General features: G+C 39.4%; 1 protein-coding gene across 1 annotated transcript; it reads left to right on the top strand.

The window, feature by feature from the left end:
* Nucleotides 1-772: 772 nt before the first annotated feature.
* On the top strand, nucleotides 773-27,053 carry sdcbp2 (syndecan binding protein (syntenin) 2). Its single transcript, XM_088332286.1, has 9 exons — nucleotides 773-930; nucleotides 10,470-10,521; nucleotides 11,237-11,345; nucleotides 13,665-13,765; nucleotides 14,936-15,100; nucleotides 17,840-18,015; nucleotides 18,417-18,588; nucleotides 20,454-20,545; nucleotides 24,114-27,053. Exons 2-9 carry the CDS (start codon nucleotides 10,471-10,473, stop codon nucleotides 24,166-24,168), a joined length of 921 nt encoding a protein of 306 aa, XP_088188412.1. The 5' UTR covers nucleotides 773-930; nucleotide 10,470; the 3' UTR covers nucleotides 24,169-27,053.
* The last annotated feature ends 726 nt before the right edge of the window (nucleotides 27,054-27,779 follow it).

Genomic DNA, 27,779 nt, shown 5'->3' on the forward strand with positions numbered 1-27,779 from the left:
CACCGGTGTTGTGGAATGCTCTTCCCCTGAGATCCGATCTGCAGCCTCAGTGGAAACGTTTAAATCTAAGCTTAAAACTCACTTCTACTCTATAGCATATGAATAACCTAAACTGCTCATGTGTAATAACCTGTGAAGCCCTTTGTGACTCTTTGTGATTAAGGGCTATACAAATAAAAATGACTTGATAGAAGGGGTCAAACCTGTGTTATGTTAGTATTTTTTGTATCAACTTGTCTAAAATGAAACATGCGTTTTCTATTGTTAAAACATTTTTAAAGAAAGGAAAATATGTAAATAGAATTTGTTTGATTTGGCCAATAGTACAAGAAATGCAATTTAAGTACAATAGGAAACGTTACATGGCTCATTCTGAGGCAGAATCAGCATGTCTTACGCCAGACGTGTGGATCACGGATACTATGTTAACTCAAAACAAAAAATGGGTTTTAGATGGATGTACATAATTATTATTTACATAAATTCTTATTATATTTCATAATAAAGCTAAAATTGTGGTTCATTTTCTGTGTGTTCAAACTTCGAACCACCAGGTCTTCCCACACTCGGATAAAACGTCTTTTCGAGATGTTGGCAATTAAGGCAGTAATCTATCCGTGTGAGCAATAGCGGAATCGTTGCATTAAAAAAACACATTTCTTGTTGCTGTTTTTTTTCTTATTTTCCCCTAAAATGATAAAAAAAGAATCATTTTTAGAAAGTCATGTGAAGCCAATAGGTGGGCGGGGTTTCCTAAGTTACGTCACTTTCCAGAATCCCCCTTCTTGTCGACAACGACGAGACCAGAGATCCAGAGTAACGACCTACTATATTTGTTCCATTTACCGTCCGATCGACGCCGCCATTTGTGACTATTTTTATTTTATTTTTTCAAACAAACAAGCCGACTTCCGAGTCCAAACATTTCAGGTGAGTTGATTTGGTTTTCCGTTTAAAGATGAGAAAAACTACCTGACACCCACCCTGGTCCTTTTGGCTAACGGTAAATGCTAGCTGCCGTGTTTGTGCGTCACAGTTGGGGCACAAAGAAAGACGTGCATTTTAAACAAAAACCTAAACGGACTTCGTTTGAAGCATACGACATTAAAACACATCTATCAAATGTGGAAAACGTCAAAAACAGCTGTTCGGCAATTTTGGAGGAGAATCATGTCGGAACTTGTTATCATATAACGAGGACGCGTTCTTCTGCATGACTCATAAAGTACACCGTAATAAACCATTATTGTCAAAATTGTAATTTGGTTAAAAGGCAATGACGTTGTCTTTTACTGTAGGTTATTAACTGATCAAGATCAATCAAAGTCATGAGGTATCCCGTTGTTTATCGGGCCTTTACATAAAGTGTATAAGGGTGTATTAAATTAATTGGAAAAAAAATGGAAAATAGCATGTCTAAGGTCTGTGAGGAGACTAACAGGGTTACTTTGTTGTTGAGAACAGCAGTCTCAACTTCCTCTACTGGTATATACCTCGCCCTCCCACTGCCCTTTTCCCCACGCAAAGCTCAGGATAGCCTCAGTTTTATAACGTCTTGCAGTATAACAAACATGAGTGTTAATGTTATTATCCATCTCATCACAAATCTATTTGCTTTTCAGTGAGTCTTAAAAAGGAAGGAAGACATTTTTCCCTTATCCGTGTGTTATCCGGGTAAAAGCAAGCACTGGAACTGAGTTGAGCAGTTTCTTCAAAAACAAATTTTCATCACGGAATATTCCAGACAATCTATATGTAGGAATCACGAGTGCGCGGTCTAAGTGCCCTCTGTGTGTATATGTTTCCTGTTCACTTTATAGTGCAACAATCAATCATAATGCTGTTGTGCATTTTAGTTCCTGGATCAAATTCCACCCTGAGCGTATGTGTTTGATACTTTTAGAGTTTCCACTGCTTTCTCTAATGCTTGCACAAATAACACCTGTAATGGGTTGTAGAGCAAGCATTTCTACACCACCCGAAATATCCAGTCCTGAAAGTTAGTCTCATCAGCCCTTGGCTGACTTTTTTTCTAAAAGATTCAGCATTTTTTTTTTTTTTTTTTTGGTTTGAACAAATTTATTGACACTAATAACAGAAAACAATCTTGACAATTTCAACAGCAATTAAGCACATTCACAACATTATATTTCAATATGACGTTTAACAGCAAACACAATATGAGGTTTGAACAACCCTTCTCGAAAATCTTAATAGCAATCAAGCATATTCACAATTTCGTTATATAACATCTTTGTTAGCGTCAACAGATCTGTCCAGGCCAAAATCGATTGTTTTTGGTCTGAACAAATCCACCGACACCAACAACAGCAAAACAAACACGACAATCTCAACAGCCATCAAGCATATTGACAATTTTGTTATATCTGACAATATCACGTGACGATATGACGTTTTAACATTATTCAGCATATAGACTAATTGCACTGTTCCATCCACTAATTTACATATTCTTCACTGAACGGACGATTGTGTGACAATATAGCGGAAGGATGTTGTGTTACATGGGAAGTCAACACTTTTGACCGCCACACCGTTGTTCAATGCTCTGTGACCATGAGACACACACGTCTAATCTCATGCAATGTTGTGTGAGCTGCAAATCAAAACTTAATGTGAGACGGTTACACATTCCATTCCCAGGCTCATTTTGTGCTATCGTAATCTGGTTGTTAATAACCATCCCATTCCCCATTTTTACATTTAGCATTTTTTTTATCTGCAAATGGTTTGACAACCTCTCACACCAGTTTGCAAATATTTATATAACTCAAGCCTATTTTCATGAAAAAGGCATCTGAGTAGAAAAGCCATCTTCTGACAGGCAGAAATTTAAGACACGGTGATGAGGCGGTTAGAACAATTACTGTATCTTTGATAGTGAAATAAAGATATTATTAAAGCCCTAATCCAGGGACCTATGACTGGCTCTTTTCAGAATTACACCTGGCTCAGAGATAAAAGCCCATTCTAACAAGCTGATTATAGGCCATTCCAAATTTTGATTGTTCAAAGACTAGTTTAGAACATGCAACACAAATTCAAGACATTCACTGATAGGTTTGGTCCAGTTTATATAGGGCAAAATCTCAACTACAGTTTACCGGCACGGTTTTGGCTGCACATTGCTATGAAATTCTTTAAATGGAAGCTCATTAAACTATTTTATATTCACTGTTGAGACACATTTTAATGAAAACCCACTGAAAACCCCCATAAATGTTGTAGGTCTTTGGTATGACCCGGCCAATACTCGAACTAGCAACTTCCCAGTCTCAAGGTGGGCACCCTACCCCCAAGGCCACCGAGCTATCATGTACCAAATTTTGTTAAATCATCAAACATCACAGAGTTACATAAAATAAAAAGTAGCTTATGGTGGTTTTGTTGAATTTTGTCATAAAATATATGCTGTGGGTCTCTCAATTTGGAAAAAAAATATTTAGCTCTTACGGTTCTTTAGGTCAAAACGGTTCCTAACCCCTGCCCTAATATGTATTTATACAACCTTTAGTAGCGTAGAAATACTTTTGATATAAATAATAGAAATAAAAACACATGTACCATCACATATATTTAACAGGGTTCATTCAGGTGCTTGAAATCTTTGAGAATGCTTGTAATTTTAATGTGGTGTTTTCTTGGTTTCAAAAGTGCTTGCCTGTTGGACGAATTGCTTGTAAATACTTGAAACTGTTGCCATGTTTCTCGGCAGTCAGACTCCAAATAACAAGTACAGTATCAGGATACTATTTTCAAAATGGCCTTGTCGACTGCATAAGAAGACAAACTAAACACTTGTAGTGACTCAAAATCAGTATGACACTGTCTCAAAACAGGCATAGTTTGTTAGATGTATGTATATGAAGAAAAACAAAACATGATAATTTGTTTAGCCATTAATCACAAGGAGTCTCAAAGGGCTGCACAGACCACAGACCATTGCAAACCTCAGACTATTACACCATCTCCTGATCTAAAACTTGCATGAGGGCAAGGAAAAACTCAAATCTAAGCATGAGGAAAATAAAGAAACCTTGAGACGGTACCGCACATGAGGTAATCCCCCTTCCAACAAGTCTGCTTAAAAATCATTCAGACACGCCTGTTCTAGGCTTCTCTTTGCAATTGCATTTATTTATTTCCTCGTGATTAACGGCAGTTGGCATTTTTTTTTTTGCGTTTTCGTGAGAAGTTTCCAATTTTTATTATTATTATAATTATTTTTGCCATTATTTAGCATTTCGCCACTTTACAATTCGTAATATATATTCACAAACTTTTACTGATTGTTCTAGTAGCTTCTCATGCCTTTCTCTTGAGTTAGGCATTTGACCAGTCCAGTTTAGATAAACTCGCCGAAGTTGCTATCTTAAGTTGCTACGTACAGATTGTTTCAATTACATTTCCAAGTAGGCTTACAACTTTTGCTTGGAGGTATACTTTTTCGCCACCTTAGTGGGTTTACATGAATGCACACATTTTGGGTTCATTTCATAAAACAGTTACATTTAGTGATGAATATGACACATGTAGTAGTAGGTTTTTCTTGTACTTATGTGGGGTCATCCTAAAGCTTTCATCTGTTATTTTATAATAATAAATAATAATTTTAGATTTGTATTGTGTCGTTAAAACAAAGCAGGCTAATAACATATTTTCCATGCTCCTTCCCGTATATTGCTAATGCACTCTTTCATAATGGAGTTGGGTTTTGCGCAACCATTACATAGCTCATGGAAAGTAAACAGTGAGCTGTCTTAAAAGAGCTTCTGTTTTGCCAAGCACAATGCTGGAGCGTGTATAAATAAGGACAAAAGTGAGCAGTGTCTGAGAACTTCATCTTAAAGACGCTGTTGTGGTTGCAATTCAAATGCTGCTCTTTTTATATGGACTCAATGCTTTTATGATTTATGAGGTGTCAAAAATGAAATTACTATTACATCATCTGCTGCAGGACCTTCCTTCAGGTTGGAATAGTGGTTTATCTGGACTTATTTGTGACACCATTTTTCATGTATTAGGCTGGAGTTGCACTCTACTGTTAAAGCAAATAAAATGTCTCAATTTGTCACACTTAGTTTACCTATGACCCCAGACTTTGTCACGTCTTGTAATTATGATGTATTTGCTGGTGAGTAAGCAGTGAGCTTCCCTTTTTTTACTAGGCTTTTTTTATTTGTTCATAGTCATCTTGGGTTTTCGTAGTGCAGTTGTTAGCACATTCGCCTAACACGCGAAAGGTCCCAGGCTCAAGACCAGGTAGAAAACATTCTTTGGCCTGGAGAGGGATGGGCACCACCAGGCTTTACTTGGCCAAGACACACCACAGGAAATGGTGCAGCTATGACGCCAGCGATTAAGGGATCCGAAGGACCGACCAGGGTCATCTTAAATCAATTTTGAAACAAATAAGAGTTATAATCTAAATAATAAATGTAAATGGAATTGTTCTGCATTAGATCCAACAGAGAGCGCTAAGCCAAGTCCACCATAGTTACGGTATCCATGTATCACAAGCGGAGCAAATAGGGTGGCCAAAACAACAGCGAGCAACTCTTTAGTCGCTATTCCTTATAGCATAGCTGAATCATTTCTTCCTTATTATGCAAACCAGTCTCAAACGTCAGTAGAAATGGGTCTCAATTATTATAAACAGAGTTCAGTGTCACGGCGGCGCAGTGGTTAGCGCGTGTGCGGCACAGTTCTAAGGTCTTGGGAACCTCCTGTGTGGGATCAAATCCAGCTACCGGACTTACTGTGCGGAGTTTGTATGTTCTCCCCGTGCTTGCGTGGGTTTCCTCCGGGCACTCCGGTTTCCTCCCACATTCCAAAGACATGCATTTCAGGTGGATTGGCCGGTCTAAATTGTCCCTAGGTGTGAATGAGCGAGCGAGTTGTCTGTCCCTGTGTACCCTGCGATTGGCTGGCAACCAGTTCAGGGTGTCCCCTGCCCACTGCCCGATGATTGCTGGGATGGGCTCCAGCACCCCGCGACCCTACTGAGGATAAGTGGTGCAGCTGATGAGATGAGATGAGAGTTCAGTGTTCATTTTACTTGTGAAAAGTGATGGGCCCCGGGGACTCGCATGCTCAAAAATCTATGGGAGGGATAATGGTGTATAGAGGATATACAAATGAGTGACCCAAGACATCAAGTTCATGAAACAAGTGGTGCCATCTACACCTGTTCTGAGTCTCCGGCGAGGAACATATCCAAACTACATCACGAGCCTCACTAACCTGATACACCGTATCCTGAACTGCACATCTTATCGATCCTATAATATAGTAACACTATTATATAGTTTCGCTTGTAATTGTTTTTGTCATATGCTAACAAGTTATGCTAACTGGGGCTCAGTGATATACTCAAAGAAAGTGCAGGTAAAACGGCCGAGGTAACTTCCAAACATCTGTCACAGACAACTAACTGACCCAACAGCAGCGTAATAAAAATAAAACACCTACTGTAGAACAAATGACTTTGTTTCTTTTCCAATCGATCTTATGCACGTTGAGTTGATGGTGAAGCCACTAGCATGCCATGCATTGTGTGTGATACAAAAGCGGAGCTGGCTGTCGTCTGCCTCGCTTTTTGGATGGTTGAAAACAAATAAACAGATCTATTATTTTCAAAACTACTGACAAGGTTTTAATTTCTTTATTTTCTAAAATTTTGAAACTAATCTTGTATTTTGCCAATGTTTACATGTATAAAATGTAAATTATTATAATGTTGGTAGTAATAAATATGAAAACCTAAGGGTCAAGGGGAAAAAGTAAATTAGAAAAGCTTTGTAGTCACATTCTTTCTTCAACACCAAATTTGTTTTCATTTTTGCTTCACAACATGCCTCTGCCTGCCTCCCACGAAATGACATGCAATGTCAGTCAGCTGACAGTTGTTTTTCATTTCCTCTTTTGTGCACAGCAAGTCCTTAAAATATTTTGCTTTTAGTTATTTGATGTGTTCTTTTGTATATTTTCCTCTGTGTTTTAACATGTAGACAGAATTCAAGTATATTTATTTATTCAAAGCAACAGATTAAACGCTTTGGGAAGTCTTGACTTGAAAAGCGCTATATAAATGCAGATCATTTCATTTCATTTAGGCAGTGGTCTCATATTTTAAAATGAAGTCATCGTGTTGGGGCCATTTTAGAAAAATATATAAAAGCTGACGTGTACACTGACACTTTAATAATGTCAGGTTGTATTGCCTGGTCACATGTATTCAAGACGCATGATCTTGGCATCTTGGACTAACGTCTTATTTACACTTATAGATATTTGAGTTTATTCAACACTGCACTTGGATTTAGATTGTATAACTAATGCAATTCACTTCAATTTTCTCCCCACAATAGAAATCAATTGGTAAATAATTGACAGTTTAAGTACATATGCATCATAATATAAACTTATAAAGTTAATACTGAAATATTTTACTGAAGCCAGTCAACAATTAGCAACATTAAAAAAGCATTAGTACTAGCTCACCAGTTCGCGGTTAGACTTTATAATCCTAGGTGCTTTGCGAATTTTTTCTTATAGTTTCCACGGATATATATATAGGTACTTCTTTGAATTACAGAGTTATTTTACAAGTGGCACTACACTCAGACAAATGAGTGAACAGCATTCTGTTTCCTGGACTCTGAATGGAGCAATCCAATTGAATATTGCATGACTGGTGACAGATTACCCGATGATGCCGTTTGGAAGAAATACCATACAGGGGAAATGAGTGAGATCATTACGCAGAGTTTTGACACTAAATAAAGGATGATTTCATTCATGTCACTCAGCATAATCAAACAAAGTACCATGTTTGTTTGCCCATCACATCATAAGTCCTGCTGCATCCCTTCCCGTTTCCAAGTAATGCTTGTATGTTGCTTGCCAGAGGCATGGATTCACCCTATAAATGGATGGCGACAACTGTGGCATTTTCATTGTGGAGGCTTACAATAAAATGTCCTGAACTGTCCTGAAAATAATCAAGCTAGAGTTTGCGCATATTGTTCGTCTCGGTATTACAAGTCCACAGTGCTTTTCGGCATCAAAATATCCAGGATAACGGAATCTGCTTGTGTGCAGGATTGCGCACAAGTGAAAGGCATGTGTTACGCGCTATGCTGTTGAGTTATATACGCCATAATATGTACATATATGTACACACATACAAATATACTTTGCGGGTGATTATGGGACAATTTAATAGTAAAAATCGATTATTACCGTGGGGGCAGCACGGCGGAGCAGTGGTTAGCGCTTGTGCGGCACAGTTCATGTCATGGGAACCTGTCGTGGGTTCAAATCCAGCTCCAGACTTCCTGTGCGGAGTTTGTATGTTCTCCCTGTGCTTGCGTGGGTTTCCTCCGGGTACTCCGGTTTCCTCCCACGTTCCAAAAACATGCATTTCAGGTGAATTGGCCGGTCCAAATTGTCCCTAGGTGTGAATGAGCGAGCGAGTTGTCTGTCCCTGTGTGCCCTGCGATTGGCTGGCAACCAGTTCAGGGTGTCCCCTGCCCACTGCCCGGAGATGGCTGGGATGGGCTCCAGCCCCCCCGCGACCCTAATGAGGATAAGCGGTACGGCTGATGAGATGAGATTATTACCGTTCATTTAGCCTGCAGCTTCACGTACAGTGCATCCGGAAAGTATTCACAGCGCTTCACTTTTTCCACATTTTGTTATGTTACAGCCTCATTCCAAATTGTATTAATTAATCTCTTATCTCAAAATTCTACACAAAATACTCCATTATGACAATGTGAAAAAGTTTTTTTTTTACTTTTTTTGAATTTATTAAAGATAGAAAACTAAGAAATCACATTTACATAAGTATTCACAGCCTTTGCTTAATACTTTGTTGATCTACCTTTGGCAGCAAATACAGCCTCAAGTCTTTTTGAATATAATCCCATAAGTTTAGCACACCTATCTTTAGGCAGTTTTGCCCATTCTTCTTTGCAACAAGTCTCAAGCTCAATCAGGTTGGATGGGAGACGTTTGTGCACAGCCATTTTCAGATCTCTCCAGAGATGTTCAATCGGATTCAAGTCTGGACTCTGGCTGGGCCACTCCAGTACATTCACGGAGTGGTTCTGAAGCCAATCTTTTGAGATCTTGGCTGTGTGCTTTGGGTCGTTGTCCTGCTGAAAAATGAACCTTCGCCCCAGCCTGAGGTCAAGAGCGCTCTGGAGCAGGTTTTCATCCAGGATATCTATATATATTGCTGCATTCATTTTTCCTTCTATCCTGACTAGTCTGCCAGTTCCTGCTGCTGAAAAACATCCACACAGCATGATGCTGCCACCACCATGCTTCACTGTAGGGATGGTATTGGCCTGGTGATGAGCGGTGCCTGGTTTCCTTCAAACATGGCGCCTGGCATTCACACCAAAGAGTTCAATCTTTGTCTCATCAGACCAGAGAATTTTGTTTCCCATGGTCTGAGAGTCATTCAGGTGCTTTTTGGCAAATTCCAGACGGGCTTCCATGTCCTTTTTACTAAGGAGTGGCTTTCGTCTGGCCACTCTACCATACAGGCCTGATTGGTGGATTGCTGCAGAGATGGTTGTCCTTCTGGAAGGCTCTCCTCTCTCCACAAAGGAACGCTGGAGCTCTGACAGAGTGACCATCGGGTTCTTGGTCACCTCCCTGACTAAGGCCCTTCTTCCCCGATCGCTCAGTTTAGAAGGCCGGCCAGCTCTAGGAAGAGTCCTGATGGTTCCAAATGTCTTCCATATACGAATAATGGTGGCCACTGTGCTCATTTGGACCTTCAAAGCAGCAGAAATTTTTCTGTATCCTTCCCCAGATTTGTGCCTCAAGACAATCCTGTCTCACAGGTCTACAGAGAGTTCTTTTGACTTCGTGCTTGATTTTTGTGCTCTGACATGCACACTCAACTGTGGGACCTTATATAGACAGGTGTGTGCCTTTCCAAATCATGTCAAATCAACTGAATTTACTGCAGGTGGACTCCAATTAAGCTGTAGAAAGATCTCAAGGATGATCAGTGGAAAAAAGATGCACCTGAGCTCAATTTTGAGCTTCATGGCGAAGGCTGTGAATACTTATGTAAATGTGATTTCTTAGTTTTCTATTTTTAATCAATTCAAAAAAAGTAAAAAAAAAATAAAAAAATTTTCACATTGTCATAATGGAGTATTTTGTGTAGAATTTTGAGATAAGAGATTAAATTAATACAATTTGGAATGAGGCTGTAACATAACAAAATGTGGAAAAAGTGAAGCGCTGTGAATACTTTCCAAATGCACTGTATCTAATCCCTCAGCCACTGTCGGTATCTTTGGTTTTTGCTTTTGTTACTTTACCCTGAGAGAACTTTTTTCTTGATTTTATTTTTTACCCTTTTCACACATTTTTTTGTTGTTCCTTTGGTTTACTGATCTGTGCTTTGTTTACCCATCAAGGATGTCTCTGTACCCATCCCTCGAGGACCTAAAGGTGGACAAGGTGATGAAGGTAGGCTCTGCAGCCTCAGTTTTCCTTGTTGGGTGTGATTTTGGCTTGTACAATCATTTTTTACTTTGTTTTACATTTTAAAATGTGACTGAGGTATGTTTTCAGCAAATTGGTCAATATTACTTGTAATCTTAATGTGAATATTTCACTGTAGACGTGAGAGACAAATGTCTTGAGTCAAAATTGCACTCTTACGGCTCTTTAATAATGTACAGCTTGTTTTGTACTCAGAAGAGGGCCTCAGAGCGTTCTTCCTCTCTGATCACATCTCCGCTCTTACTCCCGATCTGTCTCAAAAGTGCACCGATGCTAATTGACCCATAATTGTACAGATAGTACAGTCTGTACACTAAGGCTTCACATGGTCTAATGACAGTCATGTTTGGATTTAGACTTTTAACATAATGTTCCTTAAAAGTAACATATTTTCTGTTGTACTCACGTACTACTAGTTCAGTCAACACAATTTATCAAAATGCGCGCGGAGTACGTTAGGAACGTTTGCAAATAAGCACAACTGACTGATCTCCTTAATTGAAGATCATCGCTGCTGTGTTTACAATCTGAATAATTTCGGGGGGAACCCTGATGTTAGTTCATTAGGAACAGACTTTAACCAGTGTTCATTCTTGCCTTTTCTCATTAAATATCTCATGACTCATGTTAGCAAGCAAAGAACTGGTCCATAGGATTACTTACTGTGATTATCGCTCAGGCCCAGGCCCACTTTGCCCAGACCACCACCACCAATGATGTCTTGCCAGCCATCACTGAGGGACCACATGACCAGCTGCAGCCTCCCCCTGGTGACATGTCATCATCATGTAAGTTTTGTGTGCAATATACTGTAACCATTTCGTACAGAGTGCAAGTTCCATATCAAAAAGATAAGAAATCAATGCAAAAATAGACCCTTTTGTCTGGGCCAAACATCTGTTATATCTTATCTGTCCCTCTCTGTTCTTCTCTCTCTCTCTCTGGTTCTCTCTGTCTCCCTCTCTCTCTCTCTCTCTCTCTCTCGCGCTCTGTCCCCCCCTATGTCTCTCTCTCTCTGTCACTCTCTGTCTCTCTCTCTTTCCCTCTCTCTCTCTGTCCCCCTCTCTCTCTCTATGTCCCTCCCTCTCTCTCTATGTCCCTCCCTCTCTCTCAAATATGTATATAATTTAATTGGTTTATTTGAATTATTTTCCGAGATGCATTGCACATCTTGTCTGAGCTGTTACTTCATGGGAGGATTACTAGCATCCTTGCAAGCCATTTGCGGTTTGATTTTACCTGTTCTAAGAGGTTACCAGTGTTTGAAGCAAAGCTTCTGTACTTTTTGGTTAGAATGCCTAGGCATTGTGTCGCATGTGGATGCAGTAATTGTGCAACAAAGGGCAAGCAGCCAAAAAGGGCTAACTGGCAAAAATGACATCGGGGGCAAACCTGGATTGTTCAACAAAAGGCTACTGCAGCCTTAGCTGGCCGATCAAACGAGACTCAGTGAGCAGCCAGGCTAATGGGTCAACCTTGAGCCCAAATTTTGCGAGTACTTGGCGTGTGAAATATTCTGCCAGGTATTTGCATAATTGTGGGGAGGAACACTACACGTTCTGCGCCTAATTAAAAAAATAAAATTTGGGAATACCTTTATGCTCCGACTTACTCCACTCTTTCGCTTCAGTCCTGTGGGCACTGGATCTTTTGTTTTTAATCCCCGCTAACTGTGAGTCTCTATGGAGACGAGCTCTGGCAGTTTTGCTCTGATAGGTCAGGACAGGATTGTTTAAAGAGTGCAAGTAAAGTGAGGCTGAGTTTTGAGACAAAGGACTGGATGAATAGGCTTGCTGGGGGTTTAGAAGTGAGGTTTAGGAATTTTGGGAGGGGGTAAGCGGAAGTGTGTGTGCGGTTGGTGACTGGTGTAAGCAATACACTTGGACTGACATCGGTCACGCTATTGTCAGTTGCGGTGTTCTCATCAACCGACATGACTTGTGTAAAGGATTTGCTAAAATTAAAGGTCGGTAGGTCGGCGGGAAAAAAATCACCCAAAAACAACAACAGCCTTCTGTTTACACCTTACCCAATTATGACGAGAGAAAAAGTTGATTGTAAGTCCACGTGAGAACTTTTCAAGCCAGTGTGGGAATTCAAGTGCAATCATTACAATGTCTTCAACAATTTTTTATTTTCTGACAAGTGACTTGAGTAACAGTATATGAGCTGGAAGTAAAAAAATACTATCTAGTGCCACCAAATAAATCACATACCACGTAAAGGTTTGGTCAAGAAAACACTGACAAAGAAGGTCAAATAAAGAGCGATCATTCACTCAGGCAAGTGAGTTTGACTACATAAGCAGACAGAGTGCAAGGAAGACTCACTTAAACCGCATACGTGTCAATGTAGATTTTTTCTCAGTATTTGGTACGTTTTTTGATCATTGCAAATTGTGTACGCAGTTAAACAATTTATATACGGGAATATTTTTTATTTTTTTTCAATAAAGACAAATTTTGTCTTGCCCATTCTGTCTCTATTCCATATGGTATGGTAGCAGATGATAACGTCATTGTATATTGTTAATATTGTCATGATATTCTACGTAGTCTGTCTTGCTGTGAGTAGGTGCCCTTTTTGTGTCTGTAAGGTTTATTATCGCTTGGTAAGGAGGATTTGCAATCATTAATAAGGGGAGAAATTGGATGAGGTTGACAGGTATGAGATTGAGAGACTGTTGATACGTACACACTTAATGTACACTTAAAATCAAAGTTGCTGTAACTTTAAATGAATGTTCACACAACAAGATTTTGCAGCACAATTTTTTTATTTCTTTGCCTTAAATAATTTGCATGCGCAAACTTGAACCGTGCGGTCCCTAGTGGGAGCTTCTCAGACTGCTTGTGACCTGGATTTTCTTTCTTATAGCGACTAAGATTTTGTTGCAAATTAGATTTTTGGACCGGAATTCCCGTCATTAGACGTCCTCCTATAAAGAGGTACCACTGTACATACATTTGAGTACTTGGCAAGGAAATCACTTTTAAATTATGCTCACTTTTTAGATATTAAGCTAAATAAGGTCCAAATGCACCAGAGTCATTAAATAAAGAAAATCAAATCAAAGCACACGGACATATCTTTCTTTCCTTTTGCAGGCCTGTACCCAAATCTGGAGGAGCTGGGAGAGTACATGGGCCTGAGCCTCAACAGCGATGAGGTGCAGAGAAACTTGGCCCTGTTGCCTGCAGCCAACAATGTAAGTTGTAGGCAATATTAGTCTTCATCAAAACTCATCCAAAAACTAAAAATATATTTGTATGCCTAATATGGATTTAAAAGAATAAAGCAATTCCGGCATTTAGTTTTCAAGTCAATATTTCTGGAGTCTAAAATAAAATTTTAGGAAAACTGTTAACTCTATCTATGTTTTGATGTTTTAAAAACACTTATCTTTAGAACATAAATAGATAGACAAGCTCATTAGTGTTAAATAGTTGCCCTGGGAATGTGTGTCTACATGATGGTTAGAACAACAAAGGCTCCTCTGTGAGGAGAAAAACTCACTACTTTGCTTGCCAAACTGAGTGACATTACACGCGTGTGTTACATTTTTAAGTGACATTCCACTGACAATGTCATAAAGTTTGCCTGCTTTTAAAAAACTTCTCTAAGCATCATTACAGAGTCACTAATTACAGCTATGTATTTATTTTTTTACATTAGTCCACAATTGCTAATGTTTTCAGTCTTGTAAATATTGATGTATAAATCCTGGTGCATTGCAGAAAATGTTATTATTTTGTTCCCAGGAGGTTTGGAGTAGTGTGGGCAGAAAGATGCGTTGCATTCACTCCGTTTGCGGATTGCGTGAATAAGTGTTAATATCACCATCTCTGCTTGCTGACATTACATTAACAATCATGTTCTTGAGTACTACACGAAATTCTGACATATTTCTATACATAATCTCACAGCTTGATAGGGGTGAATACACAGTGCTCACTCAGCATTTTGTATTGAATTGCTTACTATTTTTAGTTGATCACCAAAACCTTTTTTCCTAAATAATAAAATAAAAAAACGAAAATGCACAACATGTATGTACTACTTTTAAGGCATTAAGGCAGATGATGGCACATTAATAAAAATAATTATTGTAATACGGGTAGTTGTTTCCCTTACTCTCCTGATCATAATGCAAGCATGTACTCATTGATTACGTTGGACAGCATTGCCCACAATTGGCTGCGGTGCACAGTGGAGTAACGGCCAGTATTTATCAGTAATTTATATGGTGGATGTTTTTTTAACTTAAAATTGAAGTTAAAATTGGGTTCATGTTTTTTCTGTGTTCTTCCAGCTCAATGCTGAACTTGTCGAATAAAGTATCGCTCATTTTCTCCTCTTGATTTCCATTCCCTATTAGCAAGTAGCCATTCCCGCCTACTCAGGTGTCGGGGGGATGGTGTGTCCTGTGACGGGTTCGGACGTCGGCATTAGGAGGGCCGAAGTTCGTCAAGGGATGCGGGAAATTATCCTCTGCAAGGACCAGGACAGCAAGGTCGGATTGCGCCTCAGGGCAATTGACAACGTGAGTCAGCACAAGGATTACTTTAATGGCCGTCGAGTATGATGTAGCTACGATATACATAGTTCCCAGGAGTATATATATGTCTACGACTAAATACATAATGTACAGTGTGCACTTCTAAACAGGAGAATTTATGTATATGAGTTTTTTTTTTAACAAAAGTCTATACGAAAGAAAATCCAGATCTTGAGTTCTCAGAGGTTACCACTAGAGCAGTGATTTTCAACCACTGTGCCGCGACACACTAGTGTACCGTGAGAGATAGTCAGGTGTGTGGTGAGAAATTATCCAATGTCACTTTTTAAAATTTTAAATTTTATAAACCATTTATGAATCTTTTTCTGCAAATATGATGTCATTGTCAAGAGTCAGTGCTGTAAAAACTGGGGGTATTATAAATTATATTGTACTTAAACATACTGTTCAGTGTCATTTTCTTACATTTTTGGTTAGTGGTGTGCCACAAAATTTTTACAATGTAAAAAACATACCCTGGCTCAAAAAAGGTTGAAAAACACTGTTCTAGAGAATGCTCGAGACATCTTACCGCAAGCATCAGCTTGTCCAGGTTGCGCATGCAAACTACTATAGGCAACAACAAATTATGGTAAAATTATGCTGTAAAATTATTGTGTGTAGGTTCATTTAAAGTTACAGTATCTCTAATTTTAAGTGTACACTCGGTGCTTGTTAATATCTCTTGATCTCCTACCTGTCAACCTCCACCAATAGCTCTCTCTATTAATTACAAGTATTACTCATTGAGCAAATAATAAACCTTACTAAGAGAGGTCCGAACCAGAAATAATGGCCAGGATAGCACAAACCACAGCCACTTTTGTTTGACTTAAACCAATCAGGAGGGACGAGAACATGGCAGTAAAATCAAAGATCAGACTCATCCAAGCACTGGTTACTTCTATCTTCCTCTACGCTTGCGCGACATGAACTCTCACAACAAAGTTTGAAAAGAAGATCCAGGCCATTGACATGTGATGCTATAGGAAACTTACAAAGCCCGTGTGACATACAGAATGTCCCTCAGAGGGCACGTTGGTCCCTCCGAGGAACTGGTCAACTGTGCACAGACGGAAACTTCAGTGGTATGGTCACGTCACAAGATCATCAAGACTGGCCAAAACAATTCTCCCGGGGACAGTCCAAAGTGGTAGGAAAAGAGAATAACATTAAGGAACAGACTGGTGCAAACTTTGCCACGACCCCAAAACAAGCCAGGAACCGTCAGCGGTGAAGAAAGCTGTGCAGAGCTGTGTCCTCTGTGATGCCCCGACGACCAATGTGGTCAAGGGACCCGTGATCCGTGAAACCTTATAAACACAAAGTGGCACCTACTAACAGCAAGAGAGACTTTGTAGAATACCGCGCCAATATTCCCAATCTATGATGACATTGTTGCCTGCTGCCAATGACTGAGACCATCCAAAATAAGATCAGAAATGGGCAAAACGAGATGGATCTATTTTAAAAAGAAAAAGAAAAAAATCCCCATGTAATCCCATCTCATCTCATTAGCTGCACCGCTTATCCTCAGTAGGGTCGTGGGGGTGCTGGAGCCCATCCCAGCAATCATCGGGCAGTGGGCAGGGGACACCCTGAACTGGTTGCCAGCCAATCGCAGGGCACACAGACAACTCGCTCGCTCATTCACACCTAGGGACAATTTGGACCGGCCAATCCACCTGAAATGCATGTCTTTGGAATGTGGGAGGAAACCGGAGTGCCCGGAGGAAACCCACGCAAGCACGGGGAAAACATACAAACTCCGCACAGTAAGTCCGGTAGCTGGATTTGAACCCACACAGGAGGTTCCCAAGACCTTAGAACTGTGCCGCACACGCGCTAACCACTGCGCCGCCGTGCTTCCCCATGTAATAAATATTATTATTTGAAATGATCAAAAAAATGTATAAAATAGGAGGAAGACGTATAAGTTTGACAAGTATGTGATTTCCGTCACTTTTTGTGTTGGGCGACTTCCTCCATCTTGTTAACATCATCTTATTTATCTTAGAATAGAATCTTATTGTGTTTTTGTGATCATGTGTTTTATAGCTATTTTGTGTTAGCCTTGATGCTTTTGGGAGGTGGGTAACTAATTATTTCATATTGGGAACATTCACTCATTTTTTCGAGCAATTTTGAGCGAGGATCACGATCCTGTAACAAATTAAGCCCGTATAAAGAGGTACCACTGTACCTAGATCCCCGTTGTGTCACAGTGTTATTTGGAGTGGCTATAACAAATCGAACATTTTTTCCTTCCAATTTGATACTGTGCCTTGTGAAAGTATTGCCCCCCCAAGGCCTTTTTTTACATATGTCATATTTCAGGCTTCAAACTTCTGGATAAAAAAACACAAAATATTTTCAAAGAATCAACAACATGTGAGACCCACATGTGAATAGAAATCAAATTAATTGAACATTTTTATTGTGCTAACAGATAAAAAAATTGAAAAGTAGGTGTTGCAAAAGTATTGGTCCCCTCTGAGTTAATACTGTCTCCAATCACTTTTTGCTGCGATCACAGCCACAAGTAGTTTTTTGGGGTTTTTCTCTATAAGTTTTGCACATCTTGTTGTTCGAAGACCTTCGCTAGGCTCTGTAGATGACTAAATATACTCCTTTTGTGTTCTCCTGTGGTCTCAACCACCTCAGTATCCGTTCTGTAGTTTAATAGGGTTTATTTGTATTTACACTGCTCTGTCTGCATCCTAGGGCGTGTTTATTCAGCTGGTGCAGGCCAACTCCCCTGCCGCCTTGGCTGGGCTGCGCTTCGGGGACCAGGTTCTTCAGATTAATGGCCAGAATTGTGCCGGGTGGAGTGTGGATAAGGCCCACAAGGCCCTGAAGGCTGCAGCTGAGACCCGCATTGAGCTTGTTGTGCGTGATAGGTAAGACTTTCTCTAACAATATAGGACTTCAGGGCACTTAAAAATTGGCTTCATTTGTGCTGAACTTTTCTATGGCCTAGGATAAAAAACCGTTAGGAGCATGTATCAATAACTCATGCAATGAGTTATCCACAAAATTTGAAATCAAAGTTGTCTTATTGCAGTTTATAAAATCAGCTAAATAACGCATCGTTATGCGGACTAAACATTAGACACACTAATTCCATTCCCAGACAGTACATAATCCTTAAAATTTGTATAAACAGGATTATGAATTTATTATTAGATTAGCAGTTTATATAAATATTTTCTCAAACTAAATTGAATTTAGTTTTTGTATTAATACTTAAACGCCCTCTGCTGGCTGCCTAATATCCTGCGTGTTATTTTTTTGTTGTCAGGCCATTTCAGCGCACTGTCACCATGCACAAAGACAGCTCAGGCCACGTTGGTTTCATTTACAAGTCTGGTAAAATCACATCATTGGTTAAGGACGGCTCTGCAGCCCGCAATGGCTTGCTGACCGACCATTACATCTGTGAGGTCAACGGACAGAACGTCATTGGGCTTAAGGTGGGTCAATCTTTTATGTTCACCACCAACTCATTTTTATCTTTAGTGTCTTCACTGTTGGATCTGTTATTACTCAACACGTTGTCCCAAGATATGAGAGAATATAATATCAAGAATGTTTTTAATATTAGAAAATGTTTTTATCTTTGTCCCCTAAAATCTTCTGAGCTATCTCCAGCTCTCCGTTCTCATATTAGTCACTGGTCCGATTGTAAATATGACTTCCTTTAGAGCAGATATGTCAAACTCAAGGCCTGCTGGCTGGGTCCTCCTGTATTAGGATCCTAAATTAATGTGAAACAACATTCAATTAACAGTGACCCAATGATGCTCCAGAATCGGTTTTGTTTGCACTGGACTAGCCATTCGGAATGTCACAAAGCTGAATAAATTAAACATGCCAGACATCATAGTGTGAGGTAAAGTTGTTAACTACTTAATCTTAGATTTGTCTAGAAATGGCTCAATCATAGGAAAATAGACAACATGTTTTTACCCATGGTATATGGCCAAAAGACCCAGAAAGAAATCACAGAAGTGTATCGCTGAATGTTTTTGTTCACATAAAAAGCCTACCGAAAGCTTTCTGCATCCTGATGATTACGATATATGTCAGGCAGAGATTTTTGGGGTCAAAAACATGCACCTTGTATATCAAGTGCGTGTCATGAGCAGCAGCAGGATCACAATTGCAATAAAGACCAAAACATCACCACGTATCATCTCCTTCTCTCGAAAATGGTATATAGAACACTAGACTCTGAAGACAGGGTTTCAATATACAGGTAGGTGGGAGGCAGAATACTTTATGTAAAAATTATTAGTAATTCTGATTAGAAAATACACCATTTTTTTAATTTGACCTAGTCATGACTGCAATTACAGACGCTGCCCTACTTACTTACGAGGTTCCGGACGATCGTTCGTAAGTTGAATTGGTTCGCAAGTTGCTTCAATTCTATATTTTGTATGTTTATGGTTTATATAAGTATGTTTATGGTTTATATAAGTATGTTTAGGGTTTGTATAAGTAACATTTATTGTTTTGTACTAAAAACTAAATACCTCATAAAAAATTAAACATTTCATAAAATAATATGCTCGATAAAGATAAATAAAGTTAAGTTTATCTTACTTTTGGAAGATGACCTTCTAGAGATAGGTGACTTCCTCCCCTGTGGTAGAAAGTGGCCAAAACAAGCGATCCAACCATTTTCTCAACCGCATCAAGCTTTCTTATTCCACTTTCCTTTCAAAAGAAACGGCTGGCCTCTTCTTTACACTTTACGCCTACCATATTGAATGGATGCACGGAATATTTTCTAAAAAAAAAATGTTAAAGTTCTTAGCGCACTGGGGATTCAGTACAGTATGTTTACACGAACTAGGAAGTAGAAGCCAGATTTCTTCTTCGGAGTGGATGCTAGGTGACCTCTCACAGTGCCACACGCCTGAAGCGGCGGAAAGAATCACTACAGTAATTTACTGTAGGTGCACACAATACAAAATGAATTTTTTAGCAATGTCCGGATATTTTTCAACATCCTGAAAAAAATGTTAATATCTACAGTTTTTCTTAAGTCAAATGGTCGTAAGTAGGGCAGCGTCTGTACAATCCTACAATCACTACTTGTCAATTAATTTCAAGTTGTCATGCAGTAGAGGAGTCATTGTCTGAATATTTAGAATTTTAAAAAATGCACTGGAGTAAAACTGTTATTCACAGTGCATAAGTACAGATCATATATATTTTTTTAGCTGATTGATAAAGACCACAATGTATTGTTAGCACGAAAACAAAAATGACAAAAGTTGTTTATCATGTGAGCACCAATATAAGGATTGTTCCTTTTTCAAATTTCCAGGATTCCCAGATTAAAGATATTCTCAACACATCCCCAACCGCCATGACCATCACCATCATGCCCAAGTTCATCTACGAACATATGATTAAGAGGTAAGAACTCTCTTTCCCTCAACTGTCCTACGTGATTTCTCCTTGATTGTTGGTGCTTCACAGAGGTACTGCCATGATACACAAACTGCAAGTAAAGAGACCCCTCGCTATTTCGCACATCAGTTATCACTCGTTCAATCCTTCGTGGGAAAAACATTTAATTTAATTACAGAGAAAAGATCGGATAAAAAAAGAAATAAACAACGGATGCTTCCCGCAACCTTTGAGGAACATTTTGGGAAGCCAAGATTCAAGCCAATTGCTCAGTCACTTTAGAAAAAATGTAATAAATAAACTTTAAATGCTTCCTGCTCCCCAGAGGAACGTTTCGGACCGTCAAGTTTTATGCCGATTAGCCAGCACCCATTGACTTGACATCAAAGATGCTGATTGGCCAATTCATATCATAGGGTCTTTTATACTGTACTGTGAATTAACACCTGCTCTGCGTTCACCTGCATCTCGTTGAAAGGAGTTTGTGTCCCACGCCTCCGTCATGCCGCCGAAGCGATGCATCTGTCTCGCGTGCTCTCTCTCCCCTCTTGCTTCACATAAGCGACTATCAGCAGAGATTTTACTGTATTTTCATGCCCATAAGGAGCACTATGTGATAGAGCGCATTCACTGTAGTTGGTTCTATTTCAGAATTTAACACTACTGGAGACACGGGGAGAACATGCAAACTTCGTACAAGGAGGCTGCAGTAGCTAAAAATTAAATCCTGGACCTACACACTGGGGCTGCGCGCTTACCACACAACTGCCCCCTGTTACATTCCCCTGAAAATTGGATCCGAAGACGTTTTAATAACATTTGCGCTGCAGGGGGATTGGGTATTTTTTCGGCATAACTTAGACAAGCATACAAGTGTGCGTATTTAAAAAAACAGCATTAGCCAAATTGAGTTTGGTTGTGGTTTATTCAAGAATTGATCACAAAGTTAAACACATGAATAAAAACTTGTCAGAGTTTTCTCTCAAGTCCTCCAATTTGTAAATCCTTAATTCATTAATCTAGTACAATGATCTTGTGTCGGCTGCTCGGTTCCATGTCCTTCCGTGTCGCTTAGAAATCACACCACGGCGACGAAAACACAAACAAAGTAAGGTTTTGGATTTAATTAATATCTGGGCGGACAACTTTGTTCAGCCTACAGTAGCATAATAACTTCCAAATTGCTAGATACGCTGTGGCGTTAGAATCCATGAACACTTCCGCTAACAATTGCGTGTGACGTCACGCGTCCTAAAGAGACGCTTAAAAGTCACAGAGACGCATAGATGTCGCATTTAGTCGAACATGTGAACAATCTTACAAAAACACCGGATTTTACCCCAAAATGTTGTAAGCTATGACTTGTCTAAGGGCCCGGTCACACAGCCGTTTGCGTCTGTATCGCGGGTAAAATTTTGCGGGTTTTTTTTGCCCGTGGTTGCCCGCGATGGAAAATGCGCAAAATTGGCCAACCCGCTGTTCATCGGTGGTATGCCCGCAAAACAGACGCCGGCGACTGTTCCGCTTCCTCATCGCGTCATTTTCGCGTCATTTTCTCGTGTGGACCACGGGTATAAAAGCTGCCGAGCCGGCGTTATGCCGAGAAATGCATCCTTGCCGAGATTTGCATCCCCTCGCTACTACAACCACTTTTACCTCGTTTTATCTCACTTTTATATCACTTTTAGGGAATTTAATGGCGAACATATAACCAAAACCACTTCGTCTTGCATTTGTTGGGAATGTAATACAGTACAACTTAAACCATTCCGTCTTTGTATTTGTTGTGAATGTAATCAAACGGTAATGCACGCCGTATACAAATCACTTTTGAGCAGGTAACATGTTTATTTTGCCTTTTTCTATTCAAATCGCTCGTATTGAAACTGTTATGCACTCTACCGTAAAGCTTATTTCTGCATAATAAGCTTTACGATAGAGTGCATAATAGTTCTGAAAAGTGATTTATATACGGTGTGCATTACCGTTGGATTACGTTCACAACAAAAACAAAGACGGAATGGTTTATGTTGTATTACATTCCCAACAAATGCAAGACGAAGTGGATTTGGTTATATGTTCGCCATTACATTCCCTAAAAGTGAGATAAAACAAGGTAAAAGTGGTTGTAGTAGCGAGGGGATGCAAATCTCGGCAGGGATGCATTTCTCGGCATAACACCGGGCTGTAGAAATCAAAACCGCTCAAGACACAGTCCCGTGAAGATCAAGATTTCAAGCTATGGCACCAAAGAAGCCAATATGTTATTATTGTAATCGCTTTTCATTTTTATTTTATGATCTTGTTATGAAATGAAAATAAATGTCAAGAAATAAAAATGGATTAAGACGAGGTCACTACGGTGACGGGGATCCATGTTCACCCCCTTGACGTCTCGAGCACAACTGACGTGTGCTCGGCAAATCGCGCCGTATATACGCGGAGAAAGGCGTTTGACCGTCACACGCGTAACACGCTAATTTCACGTAATAACACCGCGATACAGGCGCAGAACATGCTATGACCGTGCTCCACCCACGATTACCCGCTGAAATTTCGCGCCCTACCCCCGTGTAACCAAGCCCTGGCCGCGGCCAGAGCACGTCGTTCCGCGTCATTACCTCGTGTGCCGCCCGCGGTTAACACGTGGTCTAAAGTTTTAAGCAGCGCAAAACTTTTTCGCGCGGCCAACCGCGTGTGAATTTCCGACCGCGTGTAAAGCACTGCTGTATCTCGTCTGTATGGCGATCTCAAAGCGTCCAACGTCGTCTGCTTCAAAGGCAGAAATTTCTGGCCGTAATTCAGACGCAAACGGCTGTGTGACCGGGCCCTAAGGCTTGAATTTGTTCGCAAGTTGCTTCAGTTCCATATTTTGTATGTTTAAGGTATATATAAGTATGTTTCGGACTTTTATAAGTAACCCCTATTGTTTTGTACTAAAAATTAAACATTTCATAAAATAATATGAATGATAAAGATAAATACAGTTAAGTTTATCTTACTTTTGGAAGATGAGCTTCAGGAGATAGGCGACTTCCTCCTCTGTGGTAGAAAGTGGCCAAAAAAGCGATCCAACCGATTTCTCAACCGCATCAAGCTTTCTAATTCCACTTTCATTTCAAAAGAAACTGCTCACCTCTCACCAATATATTAAACAATAAAAATGTCAAAAAGAGACAGTATAGAATGTTTCCTGCGGCCTGTCATTCTCAGGAGTGGGTGCCCAACCCGAAGGACACCGAGCTGGTCTCTGTCCATTGCTGTGCATGAGAGACAGGGCGTACCCCACATTTTGAATAAAATCTGAGACTCTTATGGGCGTGAAAATAGGGTAATCATGTAAGATGCCTCACTGTGTCATGGAACAATAGTCGACCATGGAATTCATTGTTAACTGTTTCTATTTTCCAATTTTCTTCATCAAGGTCGACTTATTGTTGCAGCCTGAGCTGTTATACAAATTTAATTTGATTTGAAAACTTTTTCGTAGACCATCTGGCTAACTCTAAAGGAGGGAACGTGACTCTGCATTGTTTTTTATTTTTAACTCAAACATCTTTTTGATGTCTTTCAGGATGTCCAGCAGCCTGCTGAAGTCAGCCATGGATCACTCCATCCCCGAAGTGTGAAAGACATCAGAGTGACCTTGACGAAAGCTTCGCTTCTCTTTCCTCCCCTCATTCGTTCGTCTCTCGCTGCCTTCTGTATCGTCATCGCCAACATAATCTCCAAACGCCTTGGTTATATCTTTCAGTAATCTTGATGGACAGTATACGTTTACACTTTCCCTCATCCTACATTGACAGTTTTTAAAAGATTGCTTTTTTTTCACGTACTTGTTGCAGTTTATAACTTGAAATACGTTTTTTTTCAAGCTATGCGAACTTTAGAGTCCAGAACTTCCTTCTCTTGTCAGAGATCATCATCTGTTTCAATTTGTTGTCCAAGATGCTGTAACCGTAAGCAGTCTGAGCCCGACCAACACGTGACCTGCACTCACTTAACATTGTCCAAAATGTAGGTGTTGTTATTCCTCATTAGATTTTTGTCTTGCGTTTATTTTAAAGGGACAGTGTGTATTATTTAGCGCCTCCTGGTGGTCAATAAAGACGTCATTGGGAAACGAACAAAAACTATTGATTTGAAGTGGTACCTAAAATGTATGAACTGTAAACATGCATTTTTTGAAATACTTGGCGGTCACCTAGAGGCTGTTTTGTTGTTTTCTTTCTTTTGCACATCATTTTAATATTTCTTTTTTCACACAGTGAACAGAATAATAATAGAATGCAATGAAAAAAGAAATCCACTGTAGGATTATTTTTGCTCACTTAACGTATAATTTTTAAATTTTTATTATTTTCTCTATCATCGTTACTTTCCCCCCTTTTTTCTTTTTTTAAATATATTTCTCTTTTTTGTGTTTTGTTTTTTCCTGTAGTTTTTTCATATTTTTCAGTTTTTTTAACCTTTTTTCTCCCTTTTCTTTTCGTCTTTTCCTTCTTCGCGAAAGGCTGTGTTTAGTATGTATTGTTCCTTGTGCTTGTCAGCACTCGTTTTCAGTCGCGCAACAATACCGAAACATCTAGTGGTCAAATATTACACACTGTACCTTTAAAAGTTAAATATTTGACCTGAAATGGTGGATTCTGCCCGGGCTTGCGTGGACAGTAGGAGCTGGATTTGCTAGTATTGAATATAGACACTCTTGTTTAGCTGGTAAACATAACAAATTGGGATGTTTATGATGTTTATGTAGCTTTTGGGGATAGCTTGAAGTATCCAGTTTTGAACCCCACTCGAAAGGAAAATAAACTAACGGTTGGATAAATAGCTTTGTGGTAGATCTTGTTCACTTCTAGTAAATATGCCCAGAAACTTTTTCTAGGGGTAAGTTTACTTTTTGATAAAATTTGATCGTAATATCAGAAAAAAAAGCTAAAAAAAACTATCTGGGTCATTGAGATAAATGCGTCTTTTCTGTGCACGATCACAACTTACCACCGTCTTTATGTCGTCATTCCAGCAACTTGTGCTCGGTCCGGTCACTGGGTTCGTATGGGTGCTTGAAATCCTTGAAAATGCCTGATTTTTATGGTTGTGTTTTCAAGGATTGAAAAGTGCTTGCATTTTGGGCTAAGTGCTTGTCAATGCTTGAAATGGTTGCCGTGTTTTCCTTAACAAGTCTGCTTAAAACTGAGGCAGACGAGGTTTCTGGTGGCTTGGTTATGCCATTGCATTTCATCTTTCCTCCTGATTGATGTCAGTTGGCATTAGATTGTATGGCATTGTCCTATGAAGCGTCATCGCCCCCCATGGGTTGCACCCAAGAAGACAGATTTCTGTTACACCTAAGAAGGCACTATTAAATGTGTGTTATTGCAAGGATTACGTATCAATTGGACATTTATTGTGGGCCATGCAAAAATTATGGTAGCGTTTCCCAGTGGTATATTGTAATCGGAAGAATTTCCTGCAACTGAAAATGTAAGATACATATTGGTCATTTTTACCCAACACCTATATGATTACACATTTATCTCTAAAACGAAATATATTCACAATTTACTTATTATTTCTCTTGATAAATGCTTGTGCATTTAAAAATTGCAAGATTAAAAATTGCATATTTAAATTGCAATTCTCATTTTAGCGCTGGAAAATACATTATTCACACCAAACTTCTTTTAATGGTACTGGAGAAATTGGATCATTGGCTTTAAGTCCTTAAATAGAGCTTGAATTTGGCCCTGAAACGGAACCCTGCGGTCTACAAGTTGTTAGCTGAATCTGTGTCTGTGCTCATTTGCTCTTGACGATCATTTCAAGGAGGGTGCCAGGTATTTGTGCCCACTAAGTGCACTTTCTATTACTTTTTATTTTATTTTAGAGGTTGTCCTTCCATTTCCTATTTCCAAAGCTGTTTGTTTTGTTGTGCAAAATATTGTGCATGTGGTACCACCTGTCAAGAAAAGTACCCCGTAAACTAGAGGTAAGTTCAGGCCTAAAAAAATCCAGTCCGACTCGACTCGGGCCCGCAGGTATTCAAGCAGTCTGGCCCAGCCCGACCAATTTACTTGATTTGAGAGGCCGAGTCTGAAGAGGGAATACTTTGGCCGTACAAGTCAGTGAGAGCAGACTGGCGTGTCCCGAACCCGAACGTAATGATTGACATTTTTGGCCTCACCCGAATTTCGGCTCGGGCTCGAGATGGTAGACATTTGCCACTGTTCCAATAAGAATTGTTAGAAGGGTCACACAAACTTCTTGCCCCGCCTCCTCGCTGACCTTCCGCGGACTAAAACACACTATAAAATTGGGCAGTATTTTTCATTAACTTTTACTTTTTTAAATTTATTTCTGTCAATTTGCTCCTTTTGGGTGCATGTACTCTCTCTGATGTCCTGGGTATGCAATCTGATATAAACAAATCTTTACATTCTGTAAAAAAAAAAAGTTTATATATGAATGTAACCAAGATATGTAAACCTAATAAACAGTCTTTCTGTTTGCATCTGCTTTGTCGCTTTTCTCTTTTTACGTTTAAGTTATCTTGAAGATAAACCAACCAAAAAATGACCCTCTACATTATGCATTTTGCGCCTTCTAGGAGTAAATACATAAAATGATACATGCATTTTTTTACATTTTCATGGGGCGAGAAATTTAGCATTTATTTTACATGAGCCTCACCTACAAGGAGCCGACACAAAAACTTTTTAAAGCTCGGCAATAAATTGTAAAGAAAAATAGTACATTTTCTCACCTTGAGTTTCTGTAGTTTAGAATATTGTGCTTTTTAGAAACTCATTTTCAGTTGCACTTCCCGTAGCAGCAAAATGGCAGACAATCAAGTCATCTCTCTCTAGCTGAGGCTCATGTTTTATAAAACACATTTGCAAATGTGTCGACCTTCAGGTATTTTTAAAATGTTTCAAATACAAAATACATTAAAAAAAAACGATCTATATGATAGATTATGTATTTTTGCTTTTTATTAATTTATCCTCCTGTTCTCTTTGGGTCACAATGACCTGCTACTGTAAAAAAATCTTCCAAAAGTATTTTTTTTTTACTTTTTGTATTCAACATTTCTTGGATGAGACCAAACATGAGACACAATGAAAAGTTTTTAGTCACATTTCCATGTGAGCTGTATAAAAAAGTGCAAAGATGTCCTTTAACGTGACAACAACAGGAAGGTTAAATCAATACTTTTTTAACAAACTACAGGTACCTT

Source organism: Urocampus carinirostris, chromosome 3 (assembly GCF_059441175.1).
Source record: "Urocampus carinirostris isolate Australia breed hairy pipefish chromosome 3, RoL_Ucar_1.0, whole genome shotgun sequence".
Classification (NCBI taxonomy): Eukaryota; Metazoa; Chordata; class Actinopteri; order Syngnathiformes; family Syngnathidae; genus Urocampus; species Urocampus carinirostris.